Raw genomic sequence first — 22,522 nt, 5'->3', positions numbered from 1 at the left:
GACTTGTACTTTGAGAAACCCACAAACAAGCATATTGCTGCTGACCATTACACCATTTTAGGTATCACAGATTCATATGTCATTATATTAATATATTCGTACAGGTATGTTTGTGACAATTTTTGTTGAACAAGTAAACCATCCAGAAATGTACTGTGTCAATTCAATATACAGAACCGTAGGGTGTGCAGAACCAAAAGCCAAATAGAGACATAAAAAAGTTTAAGAGTCTTAAAAAAGTTTAGGACATACTTTTCTACGACTGAAATATTGTGCGTGGGAGCTGTGTGAATAGGTGCTTAAAGTTTAGAGGAATAAGAAAGCATTAAAAGTATGTTCATGGCTTTAGCTTGTTAAAACTGAAAGTTCTCTAATAAGTACCCCTTGTTTGTGTTCAGAATTCCAGAACTGGTCTTAAAAGAGTATAGGTGCATACTTAGAATGATTTGAGTTACTGGAGCATGAAGGTATTCATAAATCTCATTGACCTCAAATAATAGATTCTGATTACAATACTTAATTTGTAACATAATTTTTTTCTGTAAGTAATCATATTTTTAATCTGTGAATGATAACTAAGTATCTGGAAATAATTATATCTCTTTTCATAGATTTAGAATTCAAGAATAAAAAAATTTATGAATGCTGACTCTGTTGGAAGTTCTCTAGATAAATCTGTCTGAATAATTTTCTAATATAAAATGTGAGCTTCAGGTAGTAAATATATTTCAGATAGACAAATATCTTTCCACAACTTGGTCAATTGGAAAAAGGCATATGAGCTTTTGGTTCAAGTTTCAAAACTCCTGGAAGTGGTGGACTGCCTGTGGGGTTACCTAAAACTTACCAAATTGTGGCATATCTAAACCTTCCTAATTTTGCTTTATTATTTCTGCTTTACAAAAATAAATTTTGTTATTGCACACATTCTCGCCTTGGTAGTGCTGGAACAAAAGCCTCTGCCTGCATTACTGAGATCATTTGCAGTCTCTGGGGAGAACTACAGCTCATCTCAAATGCTTTCTTTAAATTGAGTGGGATAAAACCATTTTATTAACAGAATGTCACTGGTAAACAGATGTGTCATAAAGATAAAATGGCTGATTTGATTTCAAAAATGTAAATTTCTGCAGCTTTGAAGCAAAAAATTGTATTGTAGACATCACTTGAAAAATTTAAGGCATTATTGTAAGTATTGGGTTTCCTTGGTGATTAGTCTTTTGTTTCCAGTGATAATCATCAATGGCTGTTGCATCGATCGTTTTCAAATTTTCAAGTGGATTTAAGGTTATAAGCTGACCTAAATTGCATTGTAATAAGTTTCTGTAAAACAGAAATAATGAATAATAGCTAATTTACATCCCAAAATTAATTTCTGTTTCCTTAGTAGCTGATCATAAAAAGTAACGATAAAGTTTAGAAACTCCATCAAGACTCATTGAAGCTCAGATATACCTGCTTTGGTTTGCCTCACTAACACAGTTGGTTGATTTGGCACTAAAGATTAAACCCAGTGACCAGTCTTGCCAGTTGGTTTTTCTGAGTACAGAATCATAGAATATCCTGAGTTGGAAGGAATCCGTGAGGAGCACTGAGTCCAACTCCTGATCCTATACAAAACACCCCAAGAATCACAACATGTGCCTAAGAGTGTTGTCCAAATTCTTCTTGAACTCTGCAGGCTGGTGCTGTGACCACCCTGGGGAGCCTGTTCCAGTGCCCAGTCACTCTCTGGATGAAGAACCTTTTCCTAATATGCAGCCTAAACCTCCCCTGGCACAGCTTCATTGCCTTGGGTCCCATCACTGGTGACCAGAGAGAAGAGATCGGAGCTTGCCCCTCTGAGTAATTGCCATGGGAACAGTGTTGCATCTCTTGTTCAGGAGGCCAGTGTTCTTCTGACATTATTTGAAAAAGTACCTACTATTTTACATGCTCAAGTTCCAGACAAAATGATGAAGTCACCATAGTGTTCCTGGCTTCTTTGGAAAAAGTAAATGGTTTTGGGGCTTTTTCTGGTTTTTCCATCTATGAAAAATTATCAGTCTTAAATACTTCCTTAGGATAAGTACCCATGTTCTGACTGTGCAAAATTATAGTCTTGGACCCTTGCTTTTTTTTTTATAGTATCAGACAGAGTGCATGTAACAAGTGTTCAAAAGGGGTGCTGAAAAAGAAAGTAATATGCAAAGCTGTTAGTGAAAAATGTCTGTCTGTGAGGCATTAGGACAATCATCAGAGGAGCTGCTTTCAAGTAAGGTACCAGTGCTGTTCACTGTGTGCATGCTGGGTTAGAAGGTGGGCTAACCTGTTGGGCTTTTGAGAAAACATACTGCTTCATATTTCTGCTACCCTCTCATGAGGAACTCTAAGCCACAAAGATTTGCTGTTGTACGTCTGACAAATGGAAAATATAAAACCATAGCATCTGCTGTTACTTTTGGAACTTTCTTACTATGACAAAATAATTCCTGAACTGATTTTACTGGCCTCATATGTGGCATTTCAAATCTCAGTTAAAATTCTTTGTTAGTATTTTCAGTCTACCCAACTTTGCCTGAAAGACTGTATTCAGTGGCTTTATAATTGGACTGTTTGGTGTCTGTAGAAACAACGGTTGCGTGTTCTAGTGAATAAAAGAATTTAAGGTTGGTGCCCAGACAGTAACCTGTCACCTGGCCAGCACCCTGCAGAGCCGTAGTGCTGGATGTACTGGAGTGCCAGGGAGGGAGCAGTCTGTTTTCTGAGAGCCCTTGTGATTAAAATGCAGGTGCCTGAGCTAATAAGTTGTTAAGAACTTGGAGGACCTAGTTAGCATAGCAGGGACAGAAATTAAATTTAGCATGGTTTATTAATTTTAGGCCACGGTCAGTTGTGCTTGACCCAAGAACTTCCCAGTGTCACTTGATTTTAGTCCTCTAAATTCATATCTACAGTCTTTGCTGCTATGCAAAGTCTCTTACTGCTCATTGGGACTACAATATTTTTATTTTAGATTTAAAATAGATTTTGTTTCAGCCATTATATGGAGTGGTACTTTGAAAATTGTGCTAGCAAACTGTTTTTAATTGACCTGTGGTCATGCCAGTCCTCTTGATTTTACTCCCTCAGTTCTGTGGTGAAAAAAATTTACTGGTTAAAAAAAATAATTGTTGAGACAGTCTGAGGTCCTGACACCCTTCCCCTTGACATGAGGGATGAAGGGAGCCAGCAGCATTACCCTAACAATGCTGTTTATCTGCTACAGTTATGTGATGGCTTGACTAAAATTATATTATTACATTTGCATGTCTTTTTCAGTTCACACAGCTATTTGGTTCCTTTTGTGCACTGCCCGTAATAAAATCTTAATGACTTTTGTAAGCAAACCACTTTTTTGCTCTTAACGTTTGTCGAATAACCTTTTATTTAAAAATGCATGAATTAACTTCTGTAGCCTGTTCATTGTCTGTACATCCATTTGTGTATTTCTTTTGTTTTGTGTGTAAATCTTGTTGTGTCTTTCTAATTTACACTACTGATCTCTAGACCCTTCTGGTTCTTTTAAGAAAATAAGCAAAACCTATTCTGGGTGAAAGGTTTATATTGTTTCCTTACATAAGAGAAAACTGAAGTGTTCCCTGTCTTCTATAAATTATGTTGATTCATTTATCTTAATGGAGACTAGTCTAGTTTCTTTTTTTAGATGAAAGGATCAAGTATTTTCCTCATAATGTGACCTAGTACATTTAAGAAAATGTCACTGACAGCAAGTAATTTAAAATAATCTGCAACAATTCAGGTAGACATCAAGAAAACACTGCTTAAGTAGTAGTCTTGTTTGTATTGGGTCACATTATTGGCTTGCATTCTAATAGATTCTATAATTCTTTTTTTGCCAAAGCCCAGAAAATCCCCTTTGTATGTGGGACCCAAAAATCCTAATCCTGGTCTTACATTCATGTTCGTAAAGTTCTTCGAAAATGGAGAAAGCATATACCGTGGGGTACTTCTCTGTTCCTGAATCATTTGTTGCTGATCACACAGCACAGTTCTGGAATGGTTTTGGATTTTATTTGTTCTATCACTTAAACACTCAAGCACATACAATTTTTTGTGTGCAGACTTGAAATGATTTTTTGGGGTATAAACGGTCTACTCTATACCAAATAAGAGTTTATAACAGTTAGGTTTTAAAAATCTGTAAGTCATCAAAAATTGCAATTGTTTTGGTGATGGAGAGACCACTGTTTAATATGTAGATGATCTCTTATGGTCTCAGAGTATTTTGCTGCTGAGAATGAGAGGTATCTTTCTCTTGGGTTTATTTTCAGCCATTTTATTCCAGTAAGACGCCTCATGGAGAGCTCTAGTGATGCCAAAGCCAGTGTAAAGATAAGTGGGGAAGGGAGTTTTGGAATAAGGTAAGAGGTGTCTCCATCTTGCAGAATCATATCCTAAATTGAAGTGAGAAAACTGGTAGGAAGAAGTAGAGGCTGTAACTCAAGATTGTTCTGAAACATGGATATATGTGCTTGTTGAGGCATGGGTTGTGTGTATTGCTGCACCCTGGAGGTTTCCAGCTGTGCTGCTCCAGTGAATTGTGACAATTTGCTGCTGGGAAATCTTGACAAAGTATGTTAAGGAAAACTAGTCTTCCATTTCAACTGGTCAAGGCTCGTCAAATTGCTAGGTAAAGGAAGGACCAGGTATTTTCAAACGTAGCAGTGACGAACGCACAGACAAGTAGTAACTAGAGTACTTGCAGCCTGTCAGATGCTATGGTTAGGATCTGGATAAACCTGCCTGTTTCTTAGGGTCACTGCAATGAAGGTGTAAGAGTGTTGTGCTGTTGTTACAGCTCTAGTGCTTCACAGTGATATTCGGAGTTTTGTCTTCAAAATTTGTTGCTTTTTCTTATTACTTACAAGATAAATGCACCAGAGTGGGTAGTTTTAATTTCTACATACATAACCTTTTCAGTTTACTTTTCATCACATTTCTGATTCATACCTAAAACAGAGAAAATATGCTTTATTTCTTTCTTTCTACTCCCCTGTCATGGAGAGGAAACAGAGTTTATCTCTTTCAGTGGACCACAGCTTTCACTCTTTTCTGTTACCGTTTGGCTGACCTCTTTGATCTGAAAAACTTTGTGGAAAGACAGTGGCAGCTTCCCAAGCAGCATACTGAAATGCTGATATTGGCCCTGAGCCCCATATCCAGTTAGTGTTCTTGCTGTCTGTTCTGTCATCTTAGCCTTGCCCTTTGACACTGGATTCTGCTTTTTATATAAACAGGGAATCTAAAGTACTTCTACTTTGCTATTCTTTTGATTATTACTTGAATGAAAAATTACTCTGGTTTCTTCAATAATGAGCTACTCTCTATATCATTTGGTTCTAGACCCTTCCCTTTTTTCTCCCCATTTTCCTCCCTGTGTTTTCATTCTTTTCTCTGGCTTCTCTCAGAGGAAAACAAGATGGGTCCTCCTTAGCATTTCATATTGTGTGCAGCTTCTGGGGGTGGTCTGGAGCAGCAGTTGAAGTCCTGATACCTGGTTTTGCAGTAAGGCAAGGCTGCCACTTTTGGGTCAGAAACACTAAGAATATTTCAAGCTGTCCTGACTGTTATTGATGGTGAATGCCAGTATTTGTGGCACATTTTAGTAATGATAGGATAACTTCATAATTGTAACAGTTTCCGGAATGCTTCGGTATCATAGTGCCAGTGCAGCCTTGTACATAAGGCTGGCGTTAGGTTACTGATTTGTCTCCATCTCTAGAGGAAAACACCTGTCTGTGTGGTCTCAGCATGAGAGGGCAGCATCCAGGATTCTCATTTTGCTGAAGGACTTAAGTAATACTTTCACTCAAAAGTTCACATTTTTACAGTTACGTAAATGTGAATTTAAGAAAGAAATACCTTATGCAGAGTGTTACAGTTCTTTTTATTCAAAGGATTAGTATAGTAAAACTTGTTAAAGACAAATTTACTGAAGGCTTTATTATTTAACCCAAAGGAGAACTGCCAAATATGCTGCTTACATTCTTAGATAAGCTTAATTAGGGAAATTTGACTCTAGAGTTTTGAATTTAATAGCAGTTTGGGTTCAGTTGGGTGGCATCATTATGTTCTTATGAAGCTCACACTTCTAATAAGTGGATTCCAAAGGAGTCTATATTACGGTGATTCTGGAATGAAACTAAATAATTATTAAGTCACTGCCATCTAAAGTAGCTATAAATGAGACAGTTTACCGTTCACATCTTTGGGATTTGGGACACTGAGTTCCTTCTGATTCAGAAGTACCTGATGACCGAGTTATAGATATTGGGGTAATAAAGTGTTGAGCTGTTTTCTTTAAAGAGATTTATCAGCTGTGTTGGTGTAATGCTTATAAATGTGTTTGCGTCACTGTTACATGTAACTTGTGCAAGCTTAATCTTTAGGTGTTTGTTTAAGCGGTTGGGTGTGTGATGGATTCTTCCAAGTATTGCTCCGTATATGTTTCGAATGTATTCTTAATGTTTAGTGCCCTTTTGTATAATACCTATACAATTTACTCAGTGGTAAAATGCAACGATATCCTGCATTCATCAGTTGAAGGTGGTCTTACCTCTCTTCCTATTTTCCTGTTACACATTATTTGAATTGCTGAGTTCTCATATTAGCACCAGGAGTAAAACTGTTGTAGAGAAACTTTCTTATCTTGCATACATTAGATTTTGATTCAGCTTATTTTTTATGCACACTCATTTCAAAGCAACATCCAAATAACTTATGTTTTCTACTTTTCTGTTGAGAAACTTGTTTCAGAGGTGACACAATAAAAATGCATAAAATGCATGAAAGATAAAGCAAGGACAAGAATTTTGAACTAGGAAGACTGTTTCTGGATTGAGATTTCCATTTTCTCTTGCTGTTACCATTTTCTTTATTACAGTGGGTAGTAGTAGATAATATGAGTTTATGGAACAAGTTTTAGTTGTCAGACTGTGATAACTTAAGTTGTCAAACTATTTTATAGAGTTCTAATGATGCAACAAAATTTACGTTGAGTTTTGAGATTTTTGGGGTTTTGCTTTTGTCTTTGTTTTCTAATGAGTTACTGTGTGTTTGTTAATACAAGCGAGCGTATAGTATGGGTTAACATACATTTCACTATTTAACCATTTCACTGGTAAAGAATATTAAAGATAACTGAGAATTTTTTTTGTATAAGAAACAAAATGCAGTATTCAGCTTCCAACTCACAAGTTGGTGAAGGGAAGAAGGCTTTAGAGATGCTACCAAAGAAAGAAAAGATTTTAAACAGAGTTTACACCACTGCTGTTTGAAGAGTCATCTTCAGCTTGATTACTGTAAGAATTGAGTTCAAATGATGTGTTGGAAGTTCATTACATTAAAAGATTCACTCTGTGATCTTAAGCAAAGAAGCGTTTCAGCTGAATTGCACTTTACTAAGTGTTGAATCTTTGTTTCTTACCATGATTTGAGAGTTCTGAGGAGGGACTTAGATCGCTTAGCTTGCCAGTGTTTTTCCCTGACTTGCATAGTGATATTTAATGTGTATTAGTTCAACAGCTCAAGTGATGACATGGTTTTCTGGACAGGATTATTGCACCAATACATACTAAAAAAATTTGTCTACCTTCGCATAGAAAGGAGGTTTACATTCTTGTGAATTTACCACAAATTTCTAATGTTTTCTTAATAAAAAGAACATGTACTTTAACAAGGTTTCAGAAACCAAATGTACTTTCTTTGATTTAGTGAAAGAGCTCTGCAGCCACAGTGCTTATGTTCTTGAATTGAGTTTGCAGAAGTGAATTTGTTCCTGTCAGGATTTTATCTTAATTTGTGTAACGGATTGCTAACATTAGGCCCAAGAGTCCACTTAGATTTAATAGGAAAGAGACTGGTTTTATAAGGCACAGAAGGTCTCTACAATGTTATGTCTTTATAGCCTTTTGAAGCTTTCTCATGCATTTTTATTATGAGGTCTAGTTATTTACAGAGCATTTGATTTTCACATCCTATAGTGAAATTTTCGTAATATTCTACATAAAGTATTTTTCTATGGGTTTTCCTTGTGGTCCGTGTTTTAAGTTACTGGATGGTATAAGTTTGTTCATCAGCCTTGCCTTATGGTGTGACCAAGAAATCAGCACAAGTTCTTTGGTCATGGTTGAAATTGTTCATTCAAGTTTAACAGCTCATTGGGATAAATGCGAGAAAGAGTGATTTTTAATTTTTGTCCATTCCCAAGTTGTTATTCGTATATAAATTCCATTTTATGCCTGAGGTAGTATTTTTTTTTTCTGTTAGTGCTCATCTAGTAGGTGTGCTGTTTTATGCCTTCTTCTGCAAGTACCCAGAAAATTAAGATTTATCTGTTATTGCTGTCCACTGAAAAAAAAAAAAAAAAAAGGCGTTTGCTTCTGAGTCCTGGATTCTCATCTGGTGTGTTTATACTATTTACACAAAGGTAATAGGTTGAGAATACTAGTTGAGTATCTTAAAGTAATGAATGTGCAGAGATGTTCAGCTGTTGAACTCACCATGTTAAACACTTGGGTGTTTAATTTATCATTTTTATTTGAGAGGAAATATCCTCAAAGAGAAATGCAAGTTTTGTGGTGCTTTACACCCACAGTGTTTCAGAGTATGCTTTTGAAGAGAAACCAATGCTTTCTTTTAACTGTCCTGTTCACACAATCAGGAAGAGATGCAAATCGTTGTAGGTGTGTGGTTGCTTTTCTGTGGTGGGGTTTTTTTGTGGATTTTGTTTGTGTTTTTTAGGATGAAAAGAATGGGTAGTTGTTTGAGATGTTTTGAGGGGTGAGGGGAAGTGGATGAACTCACAGAATATGGTTCCATGAGGTGCAGTCCCATTTGGAGTTGTCCCTCTGCTGCTGGGGTGAGGAGTTGCTGCTTGTCTCTGTCCTCACCTCTTTACCTCCCTGATCTCAACCACTTGCTCCTAACCCTTGTGTCAGTCTTTTCACCTTTCAGATTATTATGATCTGTTTTAGCATGCAAATTTGACCAAAACCGAACAAACTGAAGTGTTTTATGACATTCTGCAGTCTTGTTGAATTAAAATGACTTAGTGATGGATTTGACAGGCTTCGAAGCTATGAGAGAAGGTATTGGCTGTACAGCCCAAAAGTGGAGAGGGTAAGGGAACAGTCAGGAGGTATGAGACTGCAAGTCTTTAGCAGCAGCAAACTAACACAGCTTAAGAGTCCAAACAATCATACTGACAGTATCTTTTTTGGTTCTTGTCATAAATTCATGAACTATGAATTCTGTTTGGAAGGATGCAAAAGTAGGGCACACTTGAAAGCCTAGTCAGCTTTGTTCTGTTCTAGCAGTCAGGGAGTTAGCTGTGCACAAACATGAATTATGTGAGTTCCCTCAAGAAATTACTGAAATGTTTGCAATGTGACTGACACAGTGTTAAGAAACTACAGCACTGCAAATTCTGAATAGTTGTTTCAGTCTGCAAAATTTTGAGTTCTGACTTTGCTACTTCTCAGGAGTGAGAAGAATCCCAACAGGTTTCATGGGCACAGATTCAGTTAAGCATAATCCTCTGCAAACTTTGACTGTCACTAGTCAGTTCTTTGGGGGTTATATTTGCCAGAGTTATCCATTCAACTTATCCTGATTGAGGATGGTTTCTTTCTTCTGTAGTAGCAAGGGCTTTTGTAATCTTGGTCTTACAGGCCACCTCATCATAGTTGTAATATCGGAACAGATATCATAGGAAAAAAATCAACGTGCATGGCTGGTATGCCTTGCTTACAGTGTCTTCCTGACAAATCAACTACAGATTATATTAATTAGAAAGAGAAAACCTTAGGGAATTATGTCCATGAAGAGAAAATACTTCAGAAGGAAAATTTTAAAATTTATGCAGCAGTTTTTTAGGGATTTGCTCAGTGAAACAGTCACCATTATCTCAGATGAGCTTAGGAATGAAAAACTTGGGACATCAGAGATCTAAGCAGCTAAAATAGTTTGTGGTTTAGGGTTTTCTATCCTATAAATAACGAGAGAAGAGCTCAAATGAAATGTGGTTGTTCTGTGTTAGTGGTAAGTGACTCTGAGTTCTGTGAAGTGCAGAGATCATCAGTTGTATAATTTTGTGATTTATGTTCTGTTTTTCATAATGTCAATCTCTAGAAGTCTCAACTGACTTTCATGGAAAGAAAAAAAAAATTCAGAAGATCCTTGTCCTCTCCCCTCCCACATACCTATGAATAGTATAATGACAGGGCTAATCAGGTTAAATCATTAGAGAGAACTTAAAAAAACCTTAAAAATTACTGCTGACACACATTCAGTTAATATTGCAAAATAGAGTTGAAAAGAGCCTGAGGAGGATGGCCACATGAAAGAAGGTAGCACATGAATCTTTGTTACATAATGGTGGGAGACTTTTTGTTTTTTTGAACTTGCAAAGCCTATAGCTCAATCATATAAAATTAGAAGACAGTCTTGATCCCTGTATACTCTCTGAAGACTGCTGAATTAGATAGCTAATGTTTTGGAGGTTTTGGATGAAAGCTTTAGAGAAATGGCTATGTTCCCATTTTCTTTAGATTATGTTTCTAAATATGTTTATTGAATTCAGTGGGTACTGGAATATTAAAACATAGATAAGGAAGAAATTTATCTTTCTTTAGAGTATCGTAAATACAGCTTAAGGATAACTTGCTATGGAGGACTAAACTAATACCATTTTATATGAATTTAAATGTCAGATGAGATGGAAATTATGGAACTTCAATTGTATCTTCAATTTAATTTGGGATTAGTTTAGTTTCGGTTCAGTCACCTCTTTGAAGTGAAAGTGTCCTATACATACTAGTACCCATGAACGTTTACTCTTACTACTGAAGCAGTGGCAAGCATTGGCGTTAAAAATAACATGCTGAAAATACAGAGATTAAAATGAGACCAGGGTGCAAGAGCCTGAGCGAACAAGGATACAGTTTGAAAGGGGTAGGGGAATCTTACTAGAGAACTAAAATAACAGCAATATTTTTAATTTCACAGAGAGTATAATCCCTGTTTAAAGCAAGGACAGGCATATTTACTTTTAAGACAATGAAGGCTGAAGTCTAAACTGTGAATAGGTGATAAGAAATGACTGTCTTGTTATCATGCTTCTTGCTGTCCTGTGAGATCTGTTAACAATCCCTGGAATTCTAGGAATTTCTTTAGTCTTCATTTGTTATGCTGGAAGGTTTCTAAACATTTTAAGTAACTGCTAAATTAAAGTAATTCCTTTTTATTTTCACTGTTCTGTCATCTTTTCATTGCAACCTGGAGACATCCATCTTATCTACTCATATCTATGTATAAAATAATTGTTTCTTGTCACAGGGATTGTTGTTGCTAAAGAATTGATTAGATATGGGTATTCAAAAGTATGCATAGTTGTAGCCTATTAATCTAAGCCATAGTGGGATGCTAGGGTGGCATATCTGTGTGCTGTTTTGGGGTGATGTGGGTGTCAGACCATTTAATGAGCTGTAGTTTGGATGTTTCTGTGAGCTCCTTTTTGAAATAGCTTTGTTCTTTTTTTCTCAGGTTCTCATTAATTGCTGCAGAGACTGCCCTCTGCTGTGCTCCTCACCACAGTTTAGGGCTTGTCAGCACCTAAGTGTTCGACTATGTCAGGGCTTTATTGAGAAAACAGATGGCAAAATATGTACAGAACCTAAATACTATATTACTGAATTGTAAAATATGCTTAAATGACCTTGGCAAGAGTCTTTAAATTTTTCTGTCTAGCTGTGATTTTTAGCAATAACCTGCTTGAGGCCTGCTCAAATTTGTTTCTGTTGTCATTCCCTCTCAGCCCAGCTGAAACTTTATTCTCCTTGCTGTCTATGTTTCATTTGGTCTAAAAAGCAGAAATTAATGATGATGCGTAAGTGGTTGTGTATATTTTAAACAAAAAAGGAATTATGGTTTGTAAGATGCTTATTCTTAGTGTTTTCAACAGTTTTTAATCTCAGTCAACTTTGGAATCATTTTAGTTATTCATGTAACTGAAAAAAAACATTGATAAATGCAGTAGAAAGTCAGATTTGTAACAACTAAAGAAAGCTCCCTGTTTGATCTGTGCTATCACTTTTAACTGATAAAAGGAGCTCACTACTGCAATACTAACCAAGGAAGGTTGTCGCTAATGGAGCGTGCAGCATATGTTTTTCACAGAGAGATTAGCAAGAATTTCAATAAGCTTTAATTGTTCATTCCTCTTCATATGACTGCTGCAAAAGTATCTTGCATCTATTGTACTGCAAAGGTGCAGTTGCTGTAGAGAGGTCCCAGGGATGTGGATGTTGATTGACATGATGTAGTTCTCCTATCAATTCATGTTTTTTCATGAAAACACTGCTCATATGTCTTTTGTAGGGAGTAGACCTGTGTCTTTTGAAGTTGATAATGTAGACTGTCCAGTTCTTGAGCTGTCCCTTTTTTGATTGGTACCACTGCCTTAACAGATAAACAAGCCTAATAAAATTAAATGTCTAAATAGACCACAGTTGTTAAATGTAATACCAGTGTGATACAAAAATGCACTTATAATTTCCCAGGCTTGCATGTTGAGCAATTTGTTAATAAAATTTATGAAAGTGGAATCTAATCTTAGAATCTCAGTTTTCAGTTTCATCAGTTTCTTTGTGCTTTAATTCTTTGTGCTTTAAAGTTGTAAGTTAACATTGTTATTTAGAAAGTGCTTTGTTATTTAGAAAGTGCTAACAATGAAAATTACGTTCATTTTGAGGCATTAGCCCTTTTTGCTGTTGATCCACATATCTTGCCCACGTAAGTGAGCATGGAATGTTAAAACCTCTTGGCGTGGCTGAAAACCCTTTGAAATTCACATTGTACAGAGTTACTGTGCTTGCCAGGTGTAATAGTGAACTCTGTTCTGAAATTACTAGAACTAAAAGTCAGCTGGATATTAAAGGAAGAGTTTTCTTTCAATACCAAGTCTATGCTAGAACATCTCATTACAGGAAAGAATAGTCAAATTATAATAGTAGACTGAAAAAACTAACCTGCACCAGAAGTCACATTCTTGAATGTGTTGCAGAGCTAGTGTAAAGATAATTATTTTTTCCATTAAATTTTTATTTTTTAAATTAAAGAAAAAATGTATCAAATTATCAGAGGTTTTGTAACTTTTACGTGTTTTTGAAAAACATCAGGCTGCTCCAGTCTTACCAGTTATTTCAGGTTCTACTAAGCTTCATAGGAAATATTGAAGTATTTTCTATCATAAAGTCCAGTCTTTAACTCTCATCAAATACTGATTAATTTTATGCTGTGTAACATGGTTTGTGTTGTGTTTTGATTTATGTAATTGGCTTCCAAGTCTCTTATTTTTGGAGATTCACTTGAAGAAAAAAAATTCACCACTGAAGAAAAAATGGTGCATGGGAGATGATGCAAGGAAAGCTGGGAATTATTTTTTTGTTTCTACACTGAGCTTCCATTTGTGGAGGTGTTTAACTTTGTTATTTTGTAATTTTTATGACTTAGGTTTTGATTCCTTAGAAATCTGAAATATTGAGTAAAAATACCAAAAGGCACACCATTATGTGAGCCATTAATATGGCAGAAATCTGTAGCATAATTTTATGCTCATATTTTATTAGTAATTCAGATATCAGGGAACATCTTGTATGTGATTTTAATCTAACTTCTAATTCACTTCAGCAGCCTGGAATTCATCTTCCAGTTGTTTTTAATTAATGTTTTAATATACCATGTCTCTCATAGTATATGGCTTTAAGATGATGATAAATCTTTTGCCCTGTGCTGATGTTAAATATATATTTCTTGTGTTTATATGATAATTACAGATATAGGCTGGGCTTTTATACTCTAATCTGTGCCATAACTAATGACATTCAGTTGGAGGTAAGCACTGAACTTCCTTGTAGTCGTCCAGAATTTGTAGCTTTAATGAATTTTACAAAGGGAACTATCAGATCTAATCATACTTCTAGCACTGAAAGAATTTTAAACACCACCGAAATGTAACACAAAACCTCATCCTCCAGAAAATGTCATTTTTGCTCTTTGGAAGTTGCTGAAGCAAAACAAATTTAATTTTACTGTACAGAATTTAGTTGTTAAAGCAATTAGGATTGCTATGCACACCAGCCACAGTCCCCAGGAAGCAAGTGAAAATGTAAACCGCTTTACAGCACTTCTGTTGCTGTCCCTGTCAGTATTTTATACCAGCATCTGTGTTGCACACCAAGGTGATCACAGTTATGTATGTTTGTTCATTGACAGAGCTTTCAGGGTCTGTGCTTTGTTTTGTATATTCAGGGTGTTTAAAAAGATGATAGGAACCTGACATTCTTAGGATTCAGCATGAAGAATGATTGGTGGCTTGTAAAATACAGTATTTTTGAGAGCAGCAGGTATAGTTAGCTACATAGTAGTTGTGGTTTTTTTCTTTAATTTTGCTGGTTTGAACTTTCATCAGAAATATGGTTTGTTTGCTGTTTATAATTACTTCATAGTCAGAATCTGATGATGATATTACTTCATAGTCAGAATTTGATACCTGATGATGATCAGAGTGACTGAAGTGCTCTTTCTCAATGGCTGTACTAACATTATCAGTTTATAAAAACCCTCCTCTGTAGGCCAAAAGTAAAAGTCATCTGTGAAGAAGAGACTTTCACATATGCTTTTCAGGACTGTGTTAGTAAGACCTGTGATATGAAGTTGGACAGAGAGAGCCATAAATCTGCTTTGTTTGGAAAGCTCTACATGTCATGTGGAAACCCTGATTCCCCAGTTAGATATCGGCAGTTCAAAGGAAGATGGTCAAAGCCACGATTTAACCCTATTAAACTTTGAGCAACCAAACTCTGTGTAATAGAGACTTGTACATATCTAGAAAACATAGGACCTGTTACTACCAAGTTCTAAAGTGGAAAAGAATTCTCTTAATTACAAATGTTGTTATATTGATTGTACATATGAAGTAGTAAAAATGGTATTATTGAATATGTCTGTAAGTTGTCCTCCATAGTTCTAAGTATTAATTTAGCAAAATAAGCTTCTCTTGGCCTGAAAAGCTGTTTTATTGGATGATCCACAACTTGCAGAGAACAGACTTGGTATAACAACTTATTGTTGCTATCATGGAATTTTTAAAATTGCAAAAGAAACTTTCAGAAAGAAAAGCCAAGTGTTTCTGAAATTATTCATCGTAAGACTTTTGTTGCCATGCTTATTTAAGGTTTTAGAATAAAATTTTATGTTCCTGGTACCTGCCTTAAGTTGAATCTTATTTTTAACCTCAACTACACCACACCCTTAATTTGAGGACCAGGTTAACACTTTATCATTGTCATGTCTTATATTTTACAGTTTACACTCTTAGGACCATTGTAGAGAGGGACTTCAGAGATTATCTGAATTTTTTTCCTTATGTGCTTATTTCATTTGTCGCAGTTGGGCAGTAGTATTTTTCCAGAACTCTTGGAGATGAGGCTTTGTGATGGCTGACACAGACTTGAGACAGTAGAAGGAAGAAAGGGCTTGGAAGGGGTCACCCATTTTCAGAATTTCTTTGATTAAAGGAAGTTGTTCAGCATTCCAGACTTGCAGCATGCCTATGCTTTTATGGATTACCAGCTGGTTATATTTGGGGGACCTGGTTTTTATGTAGTTGGTTTGATGTTTCAGTAACATCTGATTGACTCAGATCTTATATACCGAAAGTAAGCAGCTATTATTACAGGCCACTTAAATGTTTTGGTAACCCTGTTCCAAGAATTTATATACTCTTTGTGTCTTGCATGCAGCTTATACTGAAGTGTAAGCAATGTTACTAAAGTTGCCTATTAATATTTACTTCAGACTATATTTTTGTTTCTCTGGTCTTCAGTGCTTATTACTAAACTAAAGGGGTTTTAAATCTTCTCGTTCTATATACAAATATTTGAGGTTTAAGTGTGCCCTTTTTTAGCTGGTACTTTTAAATTTGATGGAGGAGATGTAGCTAATCTCACTGTAAATATTTTTGATCAGTTATTAAATATTTGCCATCCACTTAATTTTCTGATGATTCTTTCTGATTAAGATTCTTTAGTGAGTGTGACATCATTTAGCTTACACATGATTGAGTGTAAAGTTGCATTTTACTTACTGCGTATCCTCAGATATTGGTTTTGAGTTTTTTAGTGCTGATTAAATGGATATTATTCATTTCCTCCAATTGTTTCAACACCTGTTGGTTGTACCATATAGACTGAGGAATGTGAGTTTTCTTTCAGCTTGTCAGAGTTGAAAAGAGATGAGTGTAACTTTGAAAAGGCTCAGTCTTCAGACAAGCTATGACCAGTACAATGTGGATGAAAAAGAATTTGAATTAATCTTCCACCCACAGTTAAATTAGAGTTCTTTGCAATTTTATTGTACCTAATGAGACTTCCTTTTTTGGGATTGGTATTTCTGTACAGTGAAGTTGCCCTTTCAGAAGGGGAAATGTGGCTTTCCAAGGATCATTTTGCTTAATTGCTATCTACCTTTCTCTGAATTTGAGACTGGTTTTTTTTAATGTGGTGCTTTATACTAACTTTGTGACATTATTCTTTGAAAAGCTGTTCTTTTTGAGTTGGACATTATCTGAAAGCTTTATAGGCACTAAATAATTGTGAAGTACATGCAGTGCTGGTCCCAGTACCATGCAGGTTTTGATCGACTTCTTTGTTGCGTGTTTTTTTCCTGAATGTGGGAATGCTGAACATATCAGTGCAGTACAATTAAGTGTCTTTTAGGGGCCAGAAGGGGATTTTTACTACCATACAATGTTTTAATTTAATTTTCTTCTTCAAAGATTTTAGTAATAACTATTTTAGTATTGCCTAGACAGGAAACAATTACAGGAAATTGTTTCACTGTTGCTGTATGTAGCTGTGTGCTACTCCTTATGAAAATGAGAAGCTGTACTTACTTAGAATTCCAAGCTGGCAGAAATTTGCGTAGGAGTTTCTATTGCTGCTCCTCCAAAACATTACTACAGATATTTAATTTTTAACTTAATTACAACATAAGTATCTTTCTCTTACTCCTCCAAACACAAACATTTAGTTTAAGAGTTGGTGGTTGTTTTGGGGGGTTTTGTGTCTCAGTGTTTCCAGTGTATCTAGTGTATAATAAAACTTTGAGATACTTTCTAGTATTTCCTTTCCGTAACTTAAAAAAAAAAAAAAGATTAAAAGTAACTTGGAAAATTAAGTATATTGCTAGTATGGTACACAGCTATCTATTAATTTTATGACGTTACATTATCCTCAATCTAATTGAATCCCTGGCTTTGTAATACAGAAAGGTGATGTGGTACAAAACTCAATGTTATATGTCATATATTCAGGAGCTGAGTGGTTAATATTTATCAAGACAATTAAGTTCTTTAGCCTGAATCATCAGAAATAAGAAACCGGGTTAAGATGGATGGAGTATAGTGGAACGCCACTACTTGACTGTAGAAACTAATTATTATTCTCTGCCAAATCTGTACATCCATACACCCACACAAGGATTTTTACTCTTGTTTTTAATTCTTCCTGCTTTAATGCATACCTATAGGAAGTATTAAGAGTAGCTGCTAACCAGAACTGCCCAACCCTTCTCCTAGGACTTTATTTGGAAATGTGTAAGTGCAGTTCCAGACGGCTTTATATAGTATCTTTTGGAAGAACTCTATGCCAAACCTGTCTTCTCTGAACCTGGGAAGCAATTTTTACATAAAAATGCCTCAATTTATGAACAGTAAATGCAAATATCTTTACTTGTGTATAACATCCTAAACTACTTATGAGTATGTTGTTTATAACAAGTTTTTCACATTTAGTGTTTCTAGGATTGTAAGCATGGTTTGTGTTAGAATTTTTTAGAATGAAAGAATAAATTCAAACTGGGTGGGAATGCTCAGAAAACTGCTGGTTTGCAATTGTGTTAAGTACAGAATCGCCACTGCTTTCACTGGGGAATGTAAGAGGCTTTAATATTAGTTTAAACAGTGTTCCTTTTCTAACAATGGCACATGAAGTTTACTAAAATGTGTGAAAAAGATTTATAAGGATTCTGTAGTTCTTAGTAGGGGAAGAAGTGCAATGTGAATGTGGACGAAAAGTTCCATTGTCCCAATGCCTGAGGACCTTAGGTGTTTTCTTATTAATGCAGTTACTCATTAACTTCTTTTGAATATCTTTCATTAGATTTTCCTCTCGGATGTTTCTCAAGCGTCTTGTGATGGAAGGGAAACATTTTTGAATTTATGATGGATTTCACACAACATCATAACGAAAACTGGCCAAATAGCAACATTTGTGTTTGAAGAGCATAAGCGTTATTACAAATAATCATGACAACTTCTCATATGAATGGACATATCACAGAAGATTCTGACAGTGAGACAAAAAATGTGGATCTTGCATCTCCTGAGGAACCTCAGAAGCACAGAGAAATGGCTGTTGATTGCCCTGGGGATTTGGGCTCCAGGATGATGCCCATGCGGCGGAGTGCTCAACTTGAGCGAATCCGTCAGCAACAGGAGGACATAAGGCGCAGACGAGAAGAAGAGGGAAAGAAGCAAGAACTGGACCTTACTGCTTCCATGAGGCTAAAGAAACTAGCACAAATTCCTCCTAAAACTGGTATAGATAATCCCATATTTGACACAGAAGAAGGAATTGTTTTGGAGAGTCCTCATTACACGGTGAAGACACTAGGTAGGTAAAATGCAGTGAGTGGGCTAATGGAATAAATATTTAGTTGATATCAATGTTCTTTTAGGCCACTGAAAACCTAAGTCAGCTGATTTTTCCTATACAGATTTAAAGTCTGGTCCTTTGGATTTTTGGTGGCTTGGGTTTTTTTATTTAGTCAAACATCAGGCTATGTGCCTCAGCAAAGGGGCTTTTCAAAACTGATGCGTTCAGGAAACAATGAAATACCCTGTAGATAACTAATGAATTCTGTTGATGTCTTTATATTCTTAAGGCTGGGGAAAACAATGCAAGTAATACCCACAGACCAGAATAAGCAATAAATAAACACAGATTGTAATTTAAAATAAAAATACAAGTGGTTTTAATATTTTAAAGAGAAACATGCTGGTGGTTTTTTTCTCACTCTGTGTTACATTGTCAATTGTCATCTAATATAAATGTAACACCAATACTTCTCTTAAAGTTGATAATGAAAATCTGCTTACCCTTGGCCCTTAGACATTGATGAAAATGTAATGTCAGTAATTTTTGAAGAAGTAGATGCTGAAACTTTCCATTTCTTATCTGTCATTATTTTAACTGTGCTTGTGTAGAAAAAGTTTCTAACCTTTCTTCCTCAAACGTAAGTATCTGTTAAAATAAAATACGTTGTTTCACTGGAGTGAAAAAGAAGCATTTGGAGTTCGTAGGAGTCCAGTTCAGATTTCCAAATCTATACCTGTTTGGAGATCCAGACTGCTTTAAAAAGGCAGCCCTTTCTTTGGGCTGCACTAAACATTCTTGCAATTTTTTTTCCTATTGGCCAGTAGTTGAGAACACAGAGTGAAAAATAGCTATGAAATTGCCAATTTATTCTTTTTTTACTTCATCTATTTGTGTGCCCAAGCAACACTTCTGCTAAAGACACGTCTCAGCTCCGTAGCCTCTGGTAATCCTTATTGTACAAATCCCTCTTTAGGAAAATTTAGATTAAAAGGGTCATCAGGAAGTCATCCTGTTCAACCTCCTGTGGAAAGTAGGGTCAGTTACAAACAAGGCAGGTGTGCCTTGTTTTAGTGCGCAGCTTGTCAGCTTCTCTCTGAGACATCTCTTTGTAAGAAGGAGATTCCCTCATTAACTTTGTGAAGTGTTAGGTATTCGATTGTGAAATTCGCTTCTTAGAGGGAGCACGAAGCAGAAGATGCAAAGATGGACATCAAACAGTAGAAGTGACTTCAGCTGGGACTTGCTTAGCCACAGACACAGGTCAATATTCTCACCTAAAAGACATATCTTCAGAAGAAGCTCTGTGGATTAACACACACACACACACACACACACACACACACACACACACACACAAAATAAAATCAGTATTGTAAAGAAGAGAGGATTTATAGTTTAGCACTCTGTGAACCAGCAGTGTGCCCTTGTGGCCAAGAAGACCTGTAGTACCCTGGAGTGCATCAGGAAGAGCATGGCCAGCAGGTCAAGGGAGGTGATCCAGTTCTTCTACTCAGCCCTGGTGAGGCCTCACCTGGAGCACTGTGTCCAATTCTGGGCTCCTCAGTACAAGAGAGACATGGAGCTCCTGGAGTGGATCCAGTGGAGGGCAACAATGATGATTAATGAACTGGAACACCTCTCATGGGGAAAGGCTGAGGGACCTGAACCTGTTCAGCCTTTAGAAGAGATGACTGAGAGGGGACCTCATCAATGTCTATGAGTATCTGAAGGGAGGGTGACAAGAGGATGGATCCAAGCTCTTCTCAGTGATGCCAAGCAATAGGATAAGAGGCATTGGGCAGAAACTGATGCACAGGAAGTTCCACCTGAACATGAGGAAGAACTTCTTTCCTGTGTGAGTGACTGAGCACTGGAACAGGTTGCCCAGAGAGGTTGTGGAGTCTCCCTCACTGGAGATATTCAAGAACTGTCTGGACGCAGTCCTGTGCCATGTGCTCTAGGGTGACCCTGCTTGAGCAGAGAGGTTGGACCAAATGACCCACTCTATGATTCTGTGACTAAGAGTGGTGCTTTTGATTGTACTCAGCTGTGATGTTGAGTTGTTGCAAACATAGGAGAAAATAGTTGTAAGTGAAACACTGTGGTCTTCTAACATCTGTAGTCCCTAAAGAATGAAAACTAGGTTAAATTTTATATTTAGCAAAGTACTTGTGCAGTAGCTTGAACTCTTCCAAAATTTTCCTCTGCTGTTAAGCATATGTCCAGTTTCTGGAGTAATCTTTCTAACATCTGACACTAATGCTGAATTTCAAAGTAAGAATACTTTTTCCCAGAAAGGTGTCTGTTTCTGATTAGTATCAAGGCTAGGGATATTGTCTTCTGCATATGTATTTATATACACATACACTCACAGAATAATACAGATTTATAGAGGGGATTTGAGTCCGTTATTGTTAATACTTTTGCTTTTTTATTCAAAACCTGAATTAGGCCAGATTTTTTTAAATTTACATATACAGCTTTTTGGTCTCCAAGGAACTTACTAGCTTATGACTTTATTAAAAAAACAGCTGCTAGCATGTGAACTTTTTGTAGTTGTCTCTTTGGTTTTACTGAATTTCTGATCTACACTGTTCCTGCTCTTTCCCTCTTTCCAGTTTTGCTGTCCAGGTTAGAGTGCTTAATCACTTTCACAAATCTCTGAGCTTGATTAGAAAACCCCAAATAAGCCTGGACAGGTGCTAGTGAATTATGGAGGTACTAAACTACCCTCATTCAGTATTTTTTACAATACTGGTTTTATTTTGTGTGTGTGTGTTAATCCATAGAGCTTCTTCTGAAGATACATCTTTTAGGTGAGAATATTGACCTGTGTGTCTGTATTTTTAATTTTAAAAACATTTTTTGAATGCCAATGTCTAATTTGGCAGATCTTTGCCAAGTCTTTAATGTTTTCTTCATTAAAAAAAAGCAGACTAGATTAAACAAATCAGATTTTATTTACAAAAATAAAGGAGGACACTTAATCAAAAGAATTTTAAAGGGCATGTTTATTATCAAAACAGTGTATGATTTAGACAGCTGTCTCAATGGAAATAACATTCCCTACACCTAGAACATGTGCATGTAAGTATTTAACAGACTTTTTCACAGCAGTACACTTCTATAAAATGTAGACTCCTTTTGTTTGCTACAGTTCAAACAGGTAACTTAGTTAAATGAGTGACATTTCATGGAAGTAAATCCTTTCTGACTTCAGTGAATTTTTTTTAGGGGAAAAGCCGGCTATTTTTTTGCTTTTTATGCCTTGGCCAAAACTTATTTATAAAGATGTTATAAGTAGACTTTCAGAAATATTGTTTTATCCAAACCCCCTTTTTCTTAGCTTCATGATTCAAGTTATATTTGGAGAATTAAAGTGATGGCACCAGCACATAGAGTACTCTAGAGATCTATAAAAAGGCTTGGAACTGAAGATATTGGTGCTGACATATAATAACACCCATCTTCTTAAGCTTGCTGTTCTTAACTTTTTTGGTTTAGGTGATAAACAACATTTATTTTCTTTTCCTTATTTTCTAATCTGCCATGTTAAGCTGTGACCGCGGGTCCTCCCCTGCAGTTGCATACTTCTGCCCTGGCAGTCTTTTGATTAATGCATATATTGCACAGTGCTCAGTCACATTCCAGCCATTTCATAGTCTAATGGAAAAAAGGCTGCAACACTTCTTGTAAAAGAAGACTTGACAAAAATCAGTATTTGATTGCTGATTGATCTACGATTAAAAAATGGACTTATT

At 36.1% G+C, this 22,522-nt stretch overlaps 1 protein-coding gene across 1 annotated transcript in view; it reads left to right on the top strand.

Moving 5' to 3' along the window:
- Positions 1–22,522, top strand: part of MPP5 (membrane palmitoylated protein 5) — a 56,670-nt gene that overhangs the window by 9,927 nt on the left and 24,221 nt on the right. Inside the window, exon 2 of the mRNA XM_032692113.1 lies at positions 18,264–18,776. Coding sequence (XP_032548004.1) covers positions 18,410–18,776 — 367 coding nt within the window. The 5' untranslated portion in view covers positions 18,264–18,409. The remainder of the gene's footprint in view (positions 1–18,263; positions 18,777–22,522) is intronic.

This window comes from Chiroxiphia lanceolata, chromosome 6 (assembly GCF_009829145.1).
Source record: "Chiroxiphia lanceolata isolate bChiLan1 chromosome 6, bChiLan1.pri, whole genome shotgun sequence".
Taxonomy (NCBI): domain Eukaryota; kingdom Metazoa; phylum Chordata; class Aves; order Passeriformes; family Pipridae; genus Chiroxiphia; species Chiroxiphia lanceolata.
This window is presented reverse-complemented; position numbering and strand designations above follow the sequence as displayed.